Here is a 12,362-nt window from a genome sequence, read left to right as displayed (position 1 = left end):
CTTACGTTATGTCCCTTCATAGTGTCCCCTGAACAGGTGGCGACACTGTGTGCACGCGTTTGTGCTGTTAGTTAATGATTTCCACATTGTACCTGCACTGTGGTCATGTAAAAATAGAAGAACAGACATGTTAATACACGGCCAGTGACTGCGTATCATGCAACATCACATTAGGCCTCCATCAAAATGTAATTGTGTAAATGCTGAGCAAATGGGATTTGAGATGGCTAGAAATAAATAAGGCAGTCTATGAGTAGGATGTGGGAATTGGGTTAATCCATAAAAATGGTGATTGTTTGAAACCTGATTACTGTTATTAAAATACAGACATGGAGGACCGAGAAGCTGGCGGGGATTCAAGGCCTGTTTCCAACGTGTCAATCATTAGTGAGCAGCGGTGAGGGAGGTGGGGCGGTGGATGTCAGAGGTCGTTCATGACCTAAGGTAGTAGGGATGTGTTGCACCAGTGGGAGGTAGCATGCTTGTGTCAATTTGTGCAGATGTGTGCGCGACCCCATGACAGGCCTGCAACATCTGGAACCTGTGAGCAGTCGGGTGGCTGCTGTTAAAGTGGGAGGTCAACCTTTACCCTGTTACTCAAATGCCAGCGCTCCTCACTTCCTTGTAGGCAGAGCTTCATGACTTAGTTCTGTTAGCTACAAACGCATGCATGTTCACATGGAGCCGTCCTGTGAGAAAGGAAAAGACTTGAGAAAGGCACCATTGTCTTGAAGTGACCCGAGGAAGAAAAGCAAGTAGAAGGAAAAGAACGTTCGAGAGGCTCCCTTGTCTTACTCCTCTTGCCAAAGGATTTGGTGGCTGGTGGCTCATTGAAAGTTTCATATTTTAATAATACTGCAGGACTATCCCCCAATTTTTTTTTTTTTCTAATAACCCGCTACCCACTTAGAATAATCTATGCAGACAGAACTTGTTTTTAGAGTGACATTATCAGTTACACACACACACAAAAAAAAAAAGAAATGCTGTGTGTAACCTTGTTTCGTGGTCATGAGTTACCCTTATTTGCTGAAGGGCTGGGTCCCTCTCCGTTGTAAATAGTAGTTTACGCCACTGTGCATACCAATTCATTGCGCAATATTTCCATCCTCAAAATGATGTCTGTTGGCCCCGTGGTAAACCATGGATACCACGTACTGGATATAAAGTGATTATGCAGGTGTAGCCAGTAAATTTCCCCCATCTGTGTATATACATATTTTAAAAAAATAATATCAACAATTACCTTGTTATTCCTAGAATACAGGCCAAGATGCGTGAGCTCCGGGAGAAGCAGGCAAAGGAGCGGGAATATGCTGAAATCCAAGATATCATCGGCCACTCCACATTGAGCTCAGACGAGGAGCACACCTATGCTGGCATCGGATCTTGGGACTCGTCAGTGGACAGCGGCAGCCTCGAGCCTTATGGCACTCGCCACCAGTACCATCTCCCTCTGGATCCCCAGAGCCCTCATCCTTCCTCCAATGTTCCAAACAACAACCCACCTCTAGAGGCAATCTATGCTCAGGTCAACAAGCCTCGCAATGGACGCCCTGCATCTTCAGACAGGTGAGTCAAAAATTGATTACGGAGGTTGACATGCTTCTGACTCAACATCCAAATGTACTCAAAAGCAACAGTAAGACTACCTTGTTTCCGTTTGTTACACAGTCTAGTTCATGTACATCTTATTTATGACATATAAACTCTATTGTGGTTGTGTTTGCTCATTTTGTTTTTTGCGGATAATAAATACTACACACTTGACAGCTAGCAGATTTCAGAGGGAAGGTGAAACAACAGCAGGAATCTTTTATCTTAACGTTGGAATGTAATTCTGTCTCCTTTTTTCCATCATTATCCTTGGATCAGAGGTAATCCTCTCAGCCTCACACACTTTTTTCAGTCAGGCTCTGTTTGAGTTCATCTTTGTTTCACTCACAGCTTCTATGTTGGGTAAAGATTATCTTGGTGTGTCACCAATGCTATGCTGCGTTTAAGTTGTGATAGTACAGTAGGTTCCAAATGAAGTCCAAATGCTACTTAAATTACTAATTTATGAGTGATGTATGACTCATTTTGTTACACTGACATCTTTTTAACTCAAATACAAGGAGACAACATTTTTGTTGGTGCAGTGAGCAACTTGGGCAATATTATGTAAAACTCAAACTGATATGAGCTCTCAATTTATCATAAAAAAAATAACTCCAAATCCAGTTACTATATCAGTAACACCTGACAATAAATATATAATGGTATGCAAATTAGTCTCACTGTTCTGAAATTGGAGGTTCCAATCCAGGCCCTGGCCTTCTGTGTAGAATTTGCATATTCTCCCTATACTAGTCAGGGTTTTTTCCAGGTCCTCTGACATTCTTCCACATTACATTAGGTTCATTGATGACTCTAAATTGTCCATAGGTGTGCCTGCAAGGGTGAACGGTTTGTTTTATGTGCTCTTGCGATTGGCTGGCCACCAGTTCAGGGTGTACCTTTTCATCCCACCCAAAGCTGGGATCGTCTTCAGCTCTGTGACCCTAATGAGGATAAGAGAAATAGAAAATGGACAGATGAATGAATATAATGCTTTATCATGAGAGGTGTTTTTTTAGATTATAAAGCTATTGAAGGACATCCCTGTTGTGGCTAGTAAGTGTACACAGTAAGTGTATATGTTGTACTGTTCTTCTACTAAACTGGGAAGATTATACTCAATGGGCATGTATGGCACCAGCTCCACAGTATGTGTATATAATAATGTTTTTCAAGGATCAGCAACCATCTTAGATGACTGCCCCCTCCTTTATCCTATGTAGTCAGTTACAGCAGAAATGACATGATTATCTGACCAAACTGATAACTAGTTCAATCCATGTGCATATACAGGTCTGCCTAAAGATAGACATATGTAACCGCAGTACAGAATCAGTATATATTTGAAATAATTTCTCCCCACGCCAGTTGTCACACTGCCAAAAGTAAAGATTTTTCAGCAATGATGAATATGATTCTATTAAATATCAATTCAAGCTGCAGCTATTCTCTAAAAAAAACAGTCTGGGGCTTTCATTGAAAAACATTTGGTTCTTTCCCCAAGAGAAGTCTAATTGTGTTTAGCGTATTCCGATTACATTTATTATTATTAATTCCCTCTGACCACCTGGCTAATGTTTTTCTTGCTTTTTTCCCCTCCTTTACAAATGTTTTTGAATTGAAATCCAAATACATTACGCTCGTTATTACATCGTCTCTGAGAGTAATTGGTTTGTTAAAGCAAATAACTCAGAAAGAACCTGCCTTATAGGGTATTGGTCTCCCACTCTCCTGTTTTAGTTAGTTTGTGTGACGTTTAATTTCCATGGGTTTATTGAAGGATCAAAACCTCAGTGTTGCATGTTAAATATATATTTGGGAAAAAAAACATTCCCTCTGGGTCGGTGATATCAAAACACATGGCACAATGTGGAATTGTATTTGCAAAGACCCAATTAGACGTCACATTATTATCTGCCTGTCTATGCGGTTTTTATGTCTTCTTGCTTGACTGCCTGTCAGTCTATTTTTCTAAGTCAGGGATGGGTAAATTAATCAGTGGAGGGCGCGACAATTTTTCTGTAGCGCTGCCAGGGGGCCACATAGGACCAGGCACTTCCTAACTAAAAAAAAAAGTTATCGCCTCATGAATTGTCATTGCAGTTTGAAGTAAAGCGGAGTTTTTTCTCTTTGGTCCATTTAACTAATTAGAGACACTTACCAGACCCTTGGTTGAAGAGATTAAGCCCACATGCCTCCAATTGCCTGTTACTGTTTATTGTTGTTTTGCAATTTGGGCGCTTTTTTGTTTTACAAATGTGCATTTGTTTAATACCATTATAAAAGCAGTCACCCATGACTCACCCAGCATTTCTAAGTTGCCCACTTGTTGAACCTCTTTAGATCATAAGACGAGGCTGCAGCTGGATAAATAATCCGGATGTGGACGTTTCTGTCTAATAGACCTTTGGTAATGATGGGCTGATGGGAAGGTCGGGATGACTGTAAAGATGGAATGAGTCAGACCATGTCATATAAACCCTGAGAGATGGCAAGGCAAGGCAGTTTTATTTATATAACACATTTCATACACATGGCAACTCAATGTGCTTCACACAAGCAAAGACAACACCTATAAGCATTTACAAACACAACAGTAACATTTCAAAAGCAAAGTAGAGAAAACAAAAGCAACCAACAAAACTACAACATTTAAGCACATTAGCAGAAAACTTTAAAAACATTTAAAAGTAAAGAAATAAAAGTGGGTTTCAAAAATATTTAAAATAATAATTAAAAAAAAAAAGAAAAATATAAAATTGTCTAAAGGACCTTAATCAAAGGTATGAGAAAAAAGCTACGTTTTTAACCTGGATTTAAAAGCATTTACACTCTGGGCTGACTTCACTTTTGTTGGCAGCTTACTCCATTTGCATGCAGCGTAACAGCTAAATGCAGCTTCACAATGTTTACCTTGAACTCGCAGTTCCACTAGTTGACCCAAATCTGCAGATCTCAGAGTCCTACAGGGTTTATATTCAATCAGCATTTCATTCATGTATTCAGGACCCAAACCATTCAGTGATTTATAGACCAGTAGCAACATTTTAAAATCTATTCTACACTTAATTGGGAGCCAGTGTAAAGCCTTTAGGACTGGAGTAATATGTTCCGGTCTCTTTGTTCTGGTAAGAACCCGAGCTGCAGCGTTCTGAATGAGCTGCAGCTGTTTGATGCTCTTTGAGGGAGACCAGTAAGAAGACCGTTACAATAATCAAGTCTACTGGAGATGAAAGCATGGATAAATTTGTCCTGGTCTGCTTGCAGCATGCAACCCTTCAGTCTGGATATATTTTTCAGATGATAAAAGGCTGATTTAGTGATTGATTGTATATGATTGAAAGTCAGGTCTGAGCCTATCAGTACCCCAAGATTTCGGATTTGGTCTTTGGTTTCTAAAGACAGACAGGTGTTTTCTAACAGCAATCCTCTTTTCTTTATTGCCGAAAACAATTACCTCTGTTTTGTTTTGGTTTAGCTGAAGGAAATTTTGGTTCATCCAGTTAATTTGCTCTAGACAGTGACACAATACGCTGATTGAACTGGTGTCATTTGGGGACATTGATATATATAGCTGTGTGTCATAGGCATAACTGTGATAGGCAACACTGGTGTTCTGAAGCATTTGACCCAAAGGTAACATATACAGACTGAACAGAACTGAACTGAGCCAAGACCTCAGGTTCATGCTCAGTCTGCTGTATTAGGTTTTACTGTTCCTTCGCCGTATCAATCTAAAACAAGAGCTCATTTGACAATTTATTACCAGCCCCACTGTAATTAAAGATGACAGAACCAGCCATGTTTGGACAATTGTGCCACCCAATAAAAATGAGGGACATCAATAAAAATGCATTCTTTATTTCCAGAATGTCAAGTTTTATTTAAATTGTATACAGCACAGATATCAAATTTCACTCTAAAAGTCAGAGCATGAATTCTGCTTTTTTATTACTGGATTTACTTTAGTAGAGTGGAAACAAAAGGGAATTGATGTTGTTTTTAAGTTTTGCTACGCCTTGTTTATTAAAAAGTGGTCGTGCTAGCAAAATGGAATGACCTAATTTCTAGACAGGCAGCTGAGAAGTTAACCACTCCATCTGCCAAGGGACCCCGGGGTTTGGGTGACTGGCACTGGATGGTGCGTTTGAGCATGACAGCCTGACAGGTGCCAGCCTCCAAGGGATTTGTGGGAGGCGGGCGTGAAACAAAGCATCACCTTTTGAAACTGCTATTTGATTGACTGCTCCCATTACCCATCAGGATTCTAACACAACTGAGAGTGAGAGCGCTGCAGTGGTGGAAGTAAGCATTGGGGCAAAGCAGGCAGGGAAAAAAGACATGGAGCCGATAGAGCTCAGCATTGCAAAGCTTTTGAAGTCCTGTGAAACTCAGACGCTCCAGAGAGGCTAGCAGATAGAGGATGAGAGCGCAAGAACTCAAAGATCGACACTTAAAGAAACACTTTTTTCCCATTGCACTCACCACTCTAAAGTCGAAATCTTCACTTGCATGGCCATGAAATTTGATCACGAGGTAGCTAATGCATTTACCGAAGCGGATAAAAGACCAGGGTTTCCAGGTCTGGAGGACAGATAAAAGAAGGGTACCTCTCCTGGAAGATAGTTTGGGTTGTCGGAGGGAATCTTCATTGAGACACCACTAAAGAGGCTTGCACCAAGTGTCCAAAGTAAGAAATAGAGTACAAAACAAGCTAGCAGCCTGTCGGCCCGCACTTTGAAAGTACTGGTCTAACAGGACTACTAATACAGCTAAATAAGATGTGTTCTGTGATGATCTACCTCAATCAGTTGCTTGCTGAGCCATTATTAAGTCAACGTTTGTGTTTTCTCTCTCATCCTTAGTTAATTAAGTCTGCAACCAACAAGCCGTCTCTGTGATTTCTATTGTATTTCATTATTTTGCAATCAAAAGAAGATTAACAGTCCTTTTTGATGGTAACATCTGTAGCTCTGATTAAATGTTACCGCTCAATAATTTATTGGTAAACAAATTAATCTTTTACGACCCATGCTTCTGTGTGTGACTTAAATAACAGCTCATAAGTCTCAAATAACTTTTCATGTTGCTCCCCAAGGGAGTAAACACGACTAGCATATTGAAGCACTTTGCCTTAATGAGACACATGGAATACCGTGCTGTAGTAGAAACTAATATTTTACTAAGTTATGGGGTATTTCTAGGATAGACTATCTCAGTTTCAGCCATTTTGATTTGTCTCATTTGAAGTAAGGTTATTCAAGGAAATGGATGTGACTGGGTATGTTTAGTTCCTTCTGGGTCTGTTAAACCATTTCCACTGATACAAATGAACAGAGCAAAACGACGATAATCAACATTGGAAGCCTAGACTCTACTGAATTGGGAAATGGCCATCACAACTGACCAGTGGAGTTAGTTTGGGAGAAATCTCATGAGAATGTGTCTTCATATCTTTGTTTCTCTCCATGTCCGGAGGCATGCTACCATCAGCTCCTATTTTGCCATTTGAACATCCTTGTGGACAGTACTGGCATAGTGTATGCCTTTGTTTATTTGGCTTTGGGGCACAAATTATTGGGCTTCATTAATTCCGGCAGACAAGGGTTCACACTAAACTTGACATAACTTAAAAAGATATTTCGATTGTGTTGCTCACTTGCTTTGCGAATAAAACTGGGAGTTAGGGGTGGGCAATATGACAATATTAGATCGTTAAGCGGTTTAAGCGTGTTCACGGTCTCATAAAGCTGAAAGATCGTTTGATCGTTTACATGGCACATTCTAAACAGTTTAGCTCTATGGCGGCTGACGCATATACCCGACCAACCAATCACAGCACGCACAGTGCACGGTACGTGACACTCCCCGCCTCCCCGTTTGTTTGTATAGCGGAAGGCTATAGTGGAAAGTCACCACAAAGCAGAGTTGGTCCCGTAAAGAAACTCCACATCCACATTGTCGATTTGGTTTGGCTTTTCCTCGGAGGAGAAAGCACTTATTTGCAAAGTTTGCAGAGACTCGGTTCGGCCGTCATTTTTCCCCGTGTGTGGTTGAAGATAAATCTAATGCAATATTGAAATAAGTGAAATTAAAAACTGCCGCATTGATTCACATGACCGACGCATTGTGCTGTTGGCGACAGGTCTGCAACACATGCCATGCACACATCAGGAATTGTTGCTGCTCTGATCGGTCCATTATGTCACATGTTGACACACAGTTTCCCACACGGAGAGGAGGAGAGAATGCAGCACACAGCTTGTTGCTGCTGCAAACCAAACTAGTTTGGAAATGTGAAATTAAATGCATCGTCTCGTCATCTCGGTCCCTTTGTGGTTGTAGCAGGCACGATATCCATTCTTTGTTGCTGTCTTTTTGAATCGACGCCCCCCGACTTGTTTCAAAACAACTTGTGACCACGACTATATTCAAGCTGCGTGCAGCACTGACTCAAGGATGACGCTGGCACATCAAGATGGAGTTCATGCACTTCATCTGGCGTCGTCCCTACTTCCGGAAATATGCCGTAGCAAACCTGCTGTGTAAATTGGTTTGCTGGTATGCTTTTATTTTGAAGGCCGTGAAGAAGGGGAAGTGTGCAAAATAAATAAGTAACTTGTTGACTGTGACTTCTGGCCGTCTGTTAGACCCAAATAATTATACAATACGACAAAACCAACCCCCGAGGCTCACAATGGAAGTAATCACACGCAGTTGGGTAAGTAGTAAAGTACTAGTGGCGCATTTTGAAGCGTGTCCACAGCGGGTTTGAATAGTAAATTAGCCAGCTAATGATCCTTAAAAAACCTCTGTCGTTTGCATCTCTCCCGCGGCGGCGTCAATCACGGACACTTTTTTTTGGGGGGGGGGGGCAGAACGGGGCGGGGGATGATAATTTTTATGAATAAGGGCGGGGGTCGTGGCCGGCAGGGTACCCAGGTCAAGGGTGGAGGGTCACGGCCGGACCGGCAAAGAAGGGTCAAGTGCCCAGCTCTGTTAATTTCTATGTTGAAATATTTAACTTTGGCAACTGAAATTTAGTTGGGCATCACACAATAGTCAGTTAATGCAGTTTATCTGCTCACTGTCTTTAGTGTAAACATCTATTAAGGAATGATGGATTAAAGTGGACACAGGAACAGAGGTGGAACATCACACGCAATGACCAGAGTGAAGTTTAACATCCAAGACTTTCCACGCCCCTTTGTAATGGAAGCAAGCTGTTGCTGTCGCACTGACGTTGCGACACATCTTATTGTACGTTAATCGGGTAACTTCTGTTGGCTGTGTTCCTGTCTCAAATGGTGAGGTGACTCGGCTGCAAAAATGTGCATCTTTAGAAGCAGGTAGAAAGTAGTGGCAAGCGAAGCTGGCAAAGGCTTCAACTCACCCACAACCCGAGTGAGGATATAGAAAATGGATGGATGGGGTAAGAGGGAGAGAGGGAGTGTTTTTAACAAGTCCTTGTATCAGCTGCTGCCGTGCATGTTGTAAATGTTTTCATCCAATGTGGTAGTACTGTTCTGGAAAAGCCCCATGTAAACAATGTACTTTGTTAGGTGTCCAATTTGATGCACAAACATCGGCTTTTTCCCCTCTCTTTCAGTCACCTCAGTGCTATGATGATAGCACAGGAGTTCTAATGTAGAAAATGTACATCAAACTTATCACTGGTTTCTACACAGATAGCAATGTGTATCTCCAAGGCAAAGCAAGTGAATTATTTCATGCTCTGTTTTCATTTCTTCTCCCACCCTTCTCTCCTGCTTCAGAGAGAGGCCCCTGTGGGATAGATGTGATGAGATGGAGCACGCAGAAAGCAATTTATACTCCGTTTGTACCATTACGTTCATTTAAGAAAGCAAACAGCCTGCAAGCAGACCAACAAGGCGGGTTGGGGGAGGGGGGAGTGAGATATATAGACCCACCTCTCCTTCAACTCAACATCAAATGGATCAAGCTGATTAAGCTTGCATGTACAGTATGTGTTTTATCAATACTTCAGATGAAAAGCCTGGAAGACATGCAAGTAATACCTAATGAATTTTCACAAGACGATGAAAGAGAAGGAGATGGGTGTTTTGCTGTGAGCATGGGTTCTTCTACACAGAAATATGTGAAACTGAGGTGGGAATAGCTTTAAACAAGCCTTCCGGCTATTGAAACCTGCTTTGCTGATCAACTTCTAGCAATCAGCAGCTGCAAACAGACAGATAACCCGCCAGCAGAAACTATTTTGGAGGCTCCCATGGTTTGACACTTGGACTTATTCTAATGCTTTTAGAGAGAGGTTATCAAGATGAGAATTTAAAAATATATATATGTGATGGCTCATTTGTTATAAACTAAGAAAGGTTAAACAGTGCAGTTGGTTTATATGACGAGCCTTTTTTTTCTCTCTGTTTTGCAGGGATCACCAATATTTTTGAAACTAAGAGCTACTTCTTGGGTACTGATTGATGTGAACTGGTTTGATACACACTTATTGTACTAATAAAGTAAAGTATACATTAGCTAAAAAAGAAAGCATTTTACAGAATTATTGCAAATGTGGGGCAAACTTTTGTATTCAGTCAGTTAAATCAAAGTAGTCCATTTTGAGTCACTAACAATGTAGTATGCCTGTTTGTGGACTTTGAGGTCACATTTGGTTTTTCACATGATAGATAACCCAATTTCATAAACTAATAACAGGTCCACTCTGCTAGCATAGAATTGTTGCTTTCATCCAGCAAACAGGCGCTCCCATACAGCCCTTGCCAGAAATGGATCAGGTGAGGAAATTGATGGAGATGCGCAGCACCCTGAGCCGAGTCAGGAGAAAACACATGACTCCCACACCACCTCATCTTTCTTACCTTTCTCTCATGTCTATCTTTAGTTCTGCTCAGTGGGAACACATATGCGCACACACTGTCATGTAACGCATGACCTGAGTGTGCCACGGATGACATTAAACCTCTCTCTTTTTTAATATGTGCACTGATATTTTAGGTCAGACTGGAAAATGTAAATTAACGCTTTCACAAGGAGTTACAGTGTGAGCCATAGATAGTGTGGAAAACTAAATTGTATTGTCAATACAGTTTAACCTTAGTTTTCTAATATTGTGGCATTGTGGATAAAAGAAATATCACATGTGCATGCCTTCTGGATCCAAATAAGACACTGTACTGCTCTTTTGAAGTTGAGTAGTATGAATGTAAACCGACCTTAATTTGTCAAGGGGTGAGTGCCCTTTAAAATTCTTACAATTAATGGTAATTGGTAAACCTTCAGAAATATTAAATCCCTAATGATTTATAGGGTTGTCCAAAAGCCAATACCTTTCAGTGGTTGCTGCTTCCACCTGTGTACTGAACACAATTTTCTGAGGCATATCTCTGGGGTGCAACTGTATCAAGAAGTTCAAAGTCCATTCTAATTAATAGCTCAGCCATTGTGTACAGGGCAAGTAATTGAATTTCCCTCAACCACAGAGTTGGTCAGAGTGTGCATACACAACACAGGCATAGTTGCCGCTGTTTTAAAAGTAGCATCCATATTTGTTGTCGTTTCCACATTCCATTGGTCTAAAGGCTCTATCCAATGTGATGATCCAGTGGGATTTATACCTTATTTTTGCACTTGCATGACAGTTGAATTTAAAACAATATAAGTGGAGTATTTACACATTTTATCATGGTTAGAGTTCACAGATGGAACTGATGAATTGCATTAACTTTAATACATTTGGGGAAATTTTGAAATTCAAACAAGTCACAGGTTGGACAGCCTGAATCATAGTCCCATTCTGAGTTTTAAAAGACGATCAAAACACTTTTGTGAAGTGAATGAGGCCCACTCTTTGAATGCAAGGCAATTATATGGTACATTTGAGAGAATGATTGCCATGAAGCAGTAACACAAAAACTGAACGATGTTTCTCTCTTGGCAGAATGAGTTGTGTGACATTTATTAAGTTGATCTACTGTCAAAATAGTGTTTTTTGTTTTCAACAAGAGTTAAAATAACCCTCTGGTTTTAATGTCAATGTTGACATTTTGTTTTTGACATGTCACCAGATCACACAAAAGCCTGAGGCTCTTCGCTTTTATATAGGCCATACCGCGGCATTGATTTGGCTAAAGGATACTTTATGCAGAATTTGACAAGTGGTCTGCTTTGTTCAGTCACCTCACCCAAACCTGTTTGAGCTTCCTGTGAGACCTAATAAAACCTTGTCGGGGCCAGCAGACAGACAGAGTGCCTGTAAAAATGCTCTTAGCCGGTCACAACCCAGTAATGACACACACAGACTTATTTGTCTGCTGTAATGGGACCATGATGTCATCACACATCATCCTGGACCTATAGGTCTTGAAACCTGGCTTGGTCTCAAAGTGAAGGAGTTATAAAGAAAATGTTTGTGTGTAATTGGTTACTGCTGTAACGTCTGTGATTAGTGGACTCTGATTATGCCAGTACGTGACTTACTAGGAGCATTACTACTCTAAGGTATTTCAACCAAGTTATTGTCTGTATTAAATTATTGAATTCGGTTAGATTTGAAATGGGTTCTCTTATAAAATTTGCCTGTTACAATGACTGTATTCTTTGTGTATCTAAAGCTTTGTTTAAGCAAATTTAGCTTGTTTTTAAAATTGTGCAGGACTTCCAAAGTTTTGGAGTGTGAATGTTAACCCTAACCACGGAGGAACGAGTGTGTGAGTCACTTTTCTTTTGCTCTACAGCATCCTCCACTGATGGTCTCTAAATGT

At 40.8% G+C, this 12,362-nt stretch overlaps 1 protein-coding gene across 4 annotated transcripts in view; it reads left to right on the top strand.

The window, feature by feature from the left end:
• The window catches only part of LOC147127483 (partitioning defective 3 homolog), a 271,216-nt gene that overhangs the window by 160,562 nt on the left and 98,292 nt on the right, over positions 1-12,362 (top strand). For all 4 annotated transcript variants that reach the window (XR_015084282.1, XR_015084281.1, XM_086020897.1 and 1 more), the window contains exon 21: positions 1,261-1,572. Coding sequence is in view for 2 of the 4 variants with exons in the window: in XM_086020897.1 (XP_085877023.1) it covers positions 1,261-1,572 (312 nt within the window). In the remaining 2 variants the exon portion in view is untranslated. The remainder of the gene's footprint in view (positions 1-1,260; positions 1,573-12,362) is intronic.

Source organism: Filicampus tigris, chromosome 21 (assembly GCF_054856515.1).
Source record: "Filicampus tigris isolate MCC_2025a chromosome 21, RoL_Ftig_1.0, whole genome shotgun sequence".
NCBI classification, from domain to species: domain Eukaryota; kingdom Metazoa; phylum Chordata; class Actinopteri; order Syngnathiformes; family Syngnathidae; genus Filicampus; species Filicampus tigris.
This window is presented reverse-complemented; position numbering and strand designations above follow the sequence as displayed.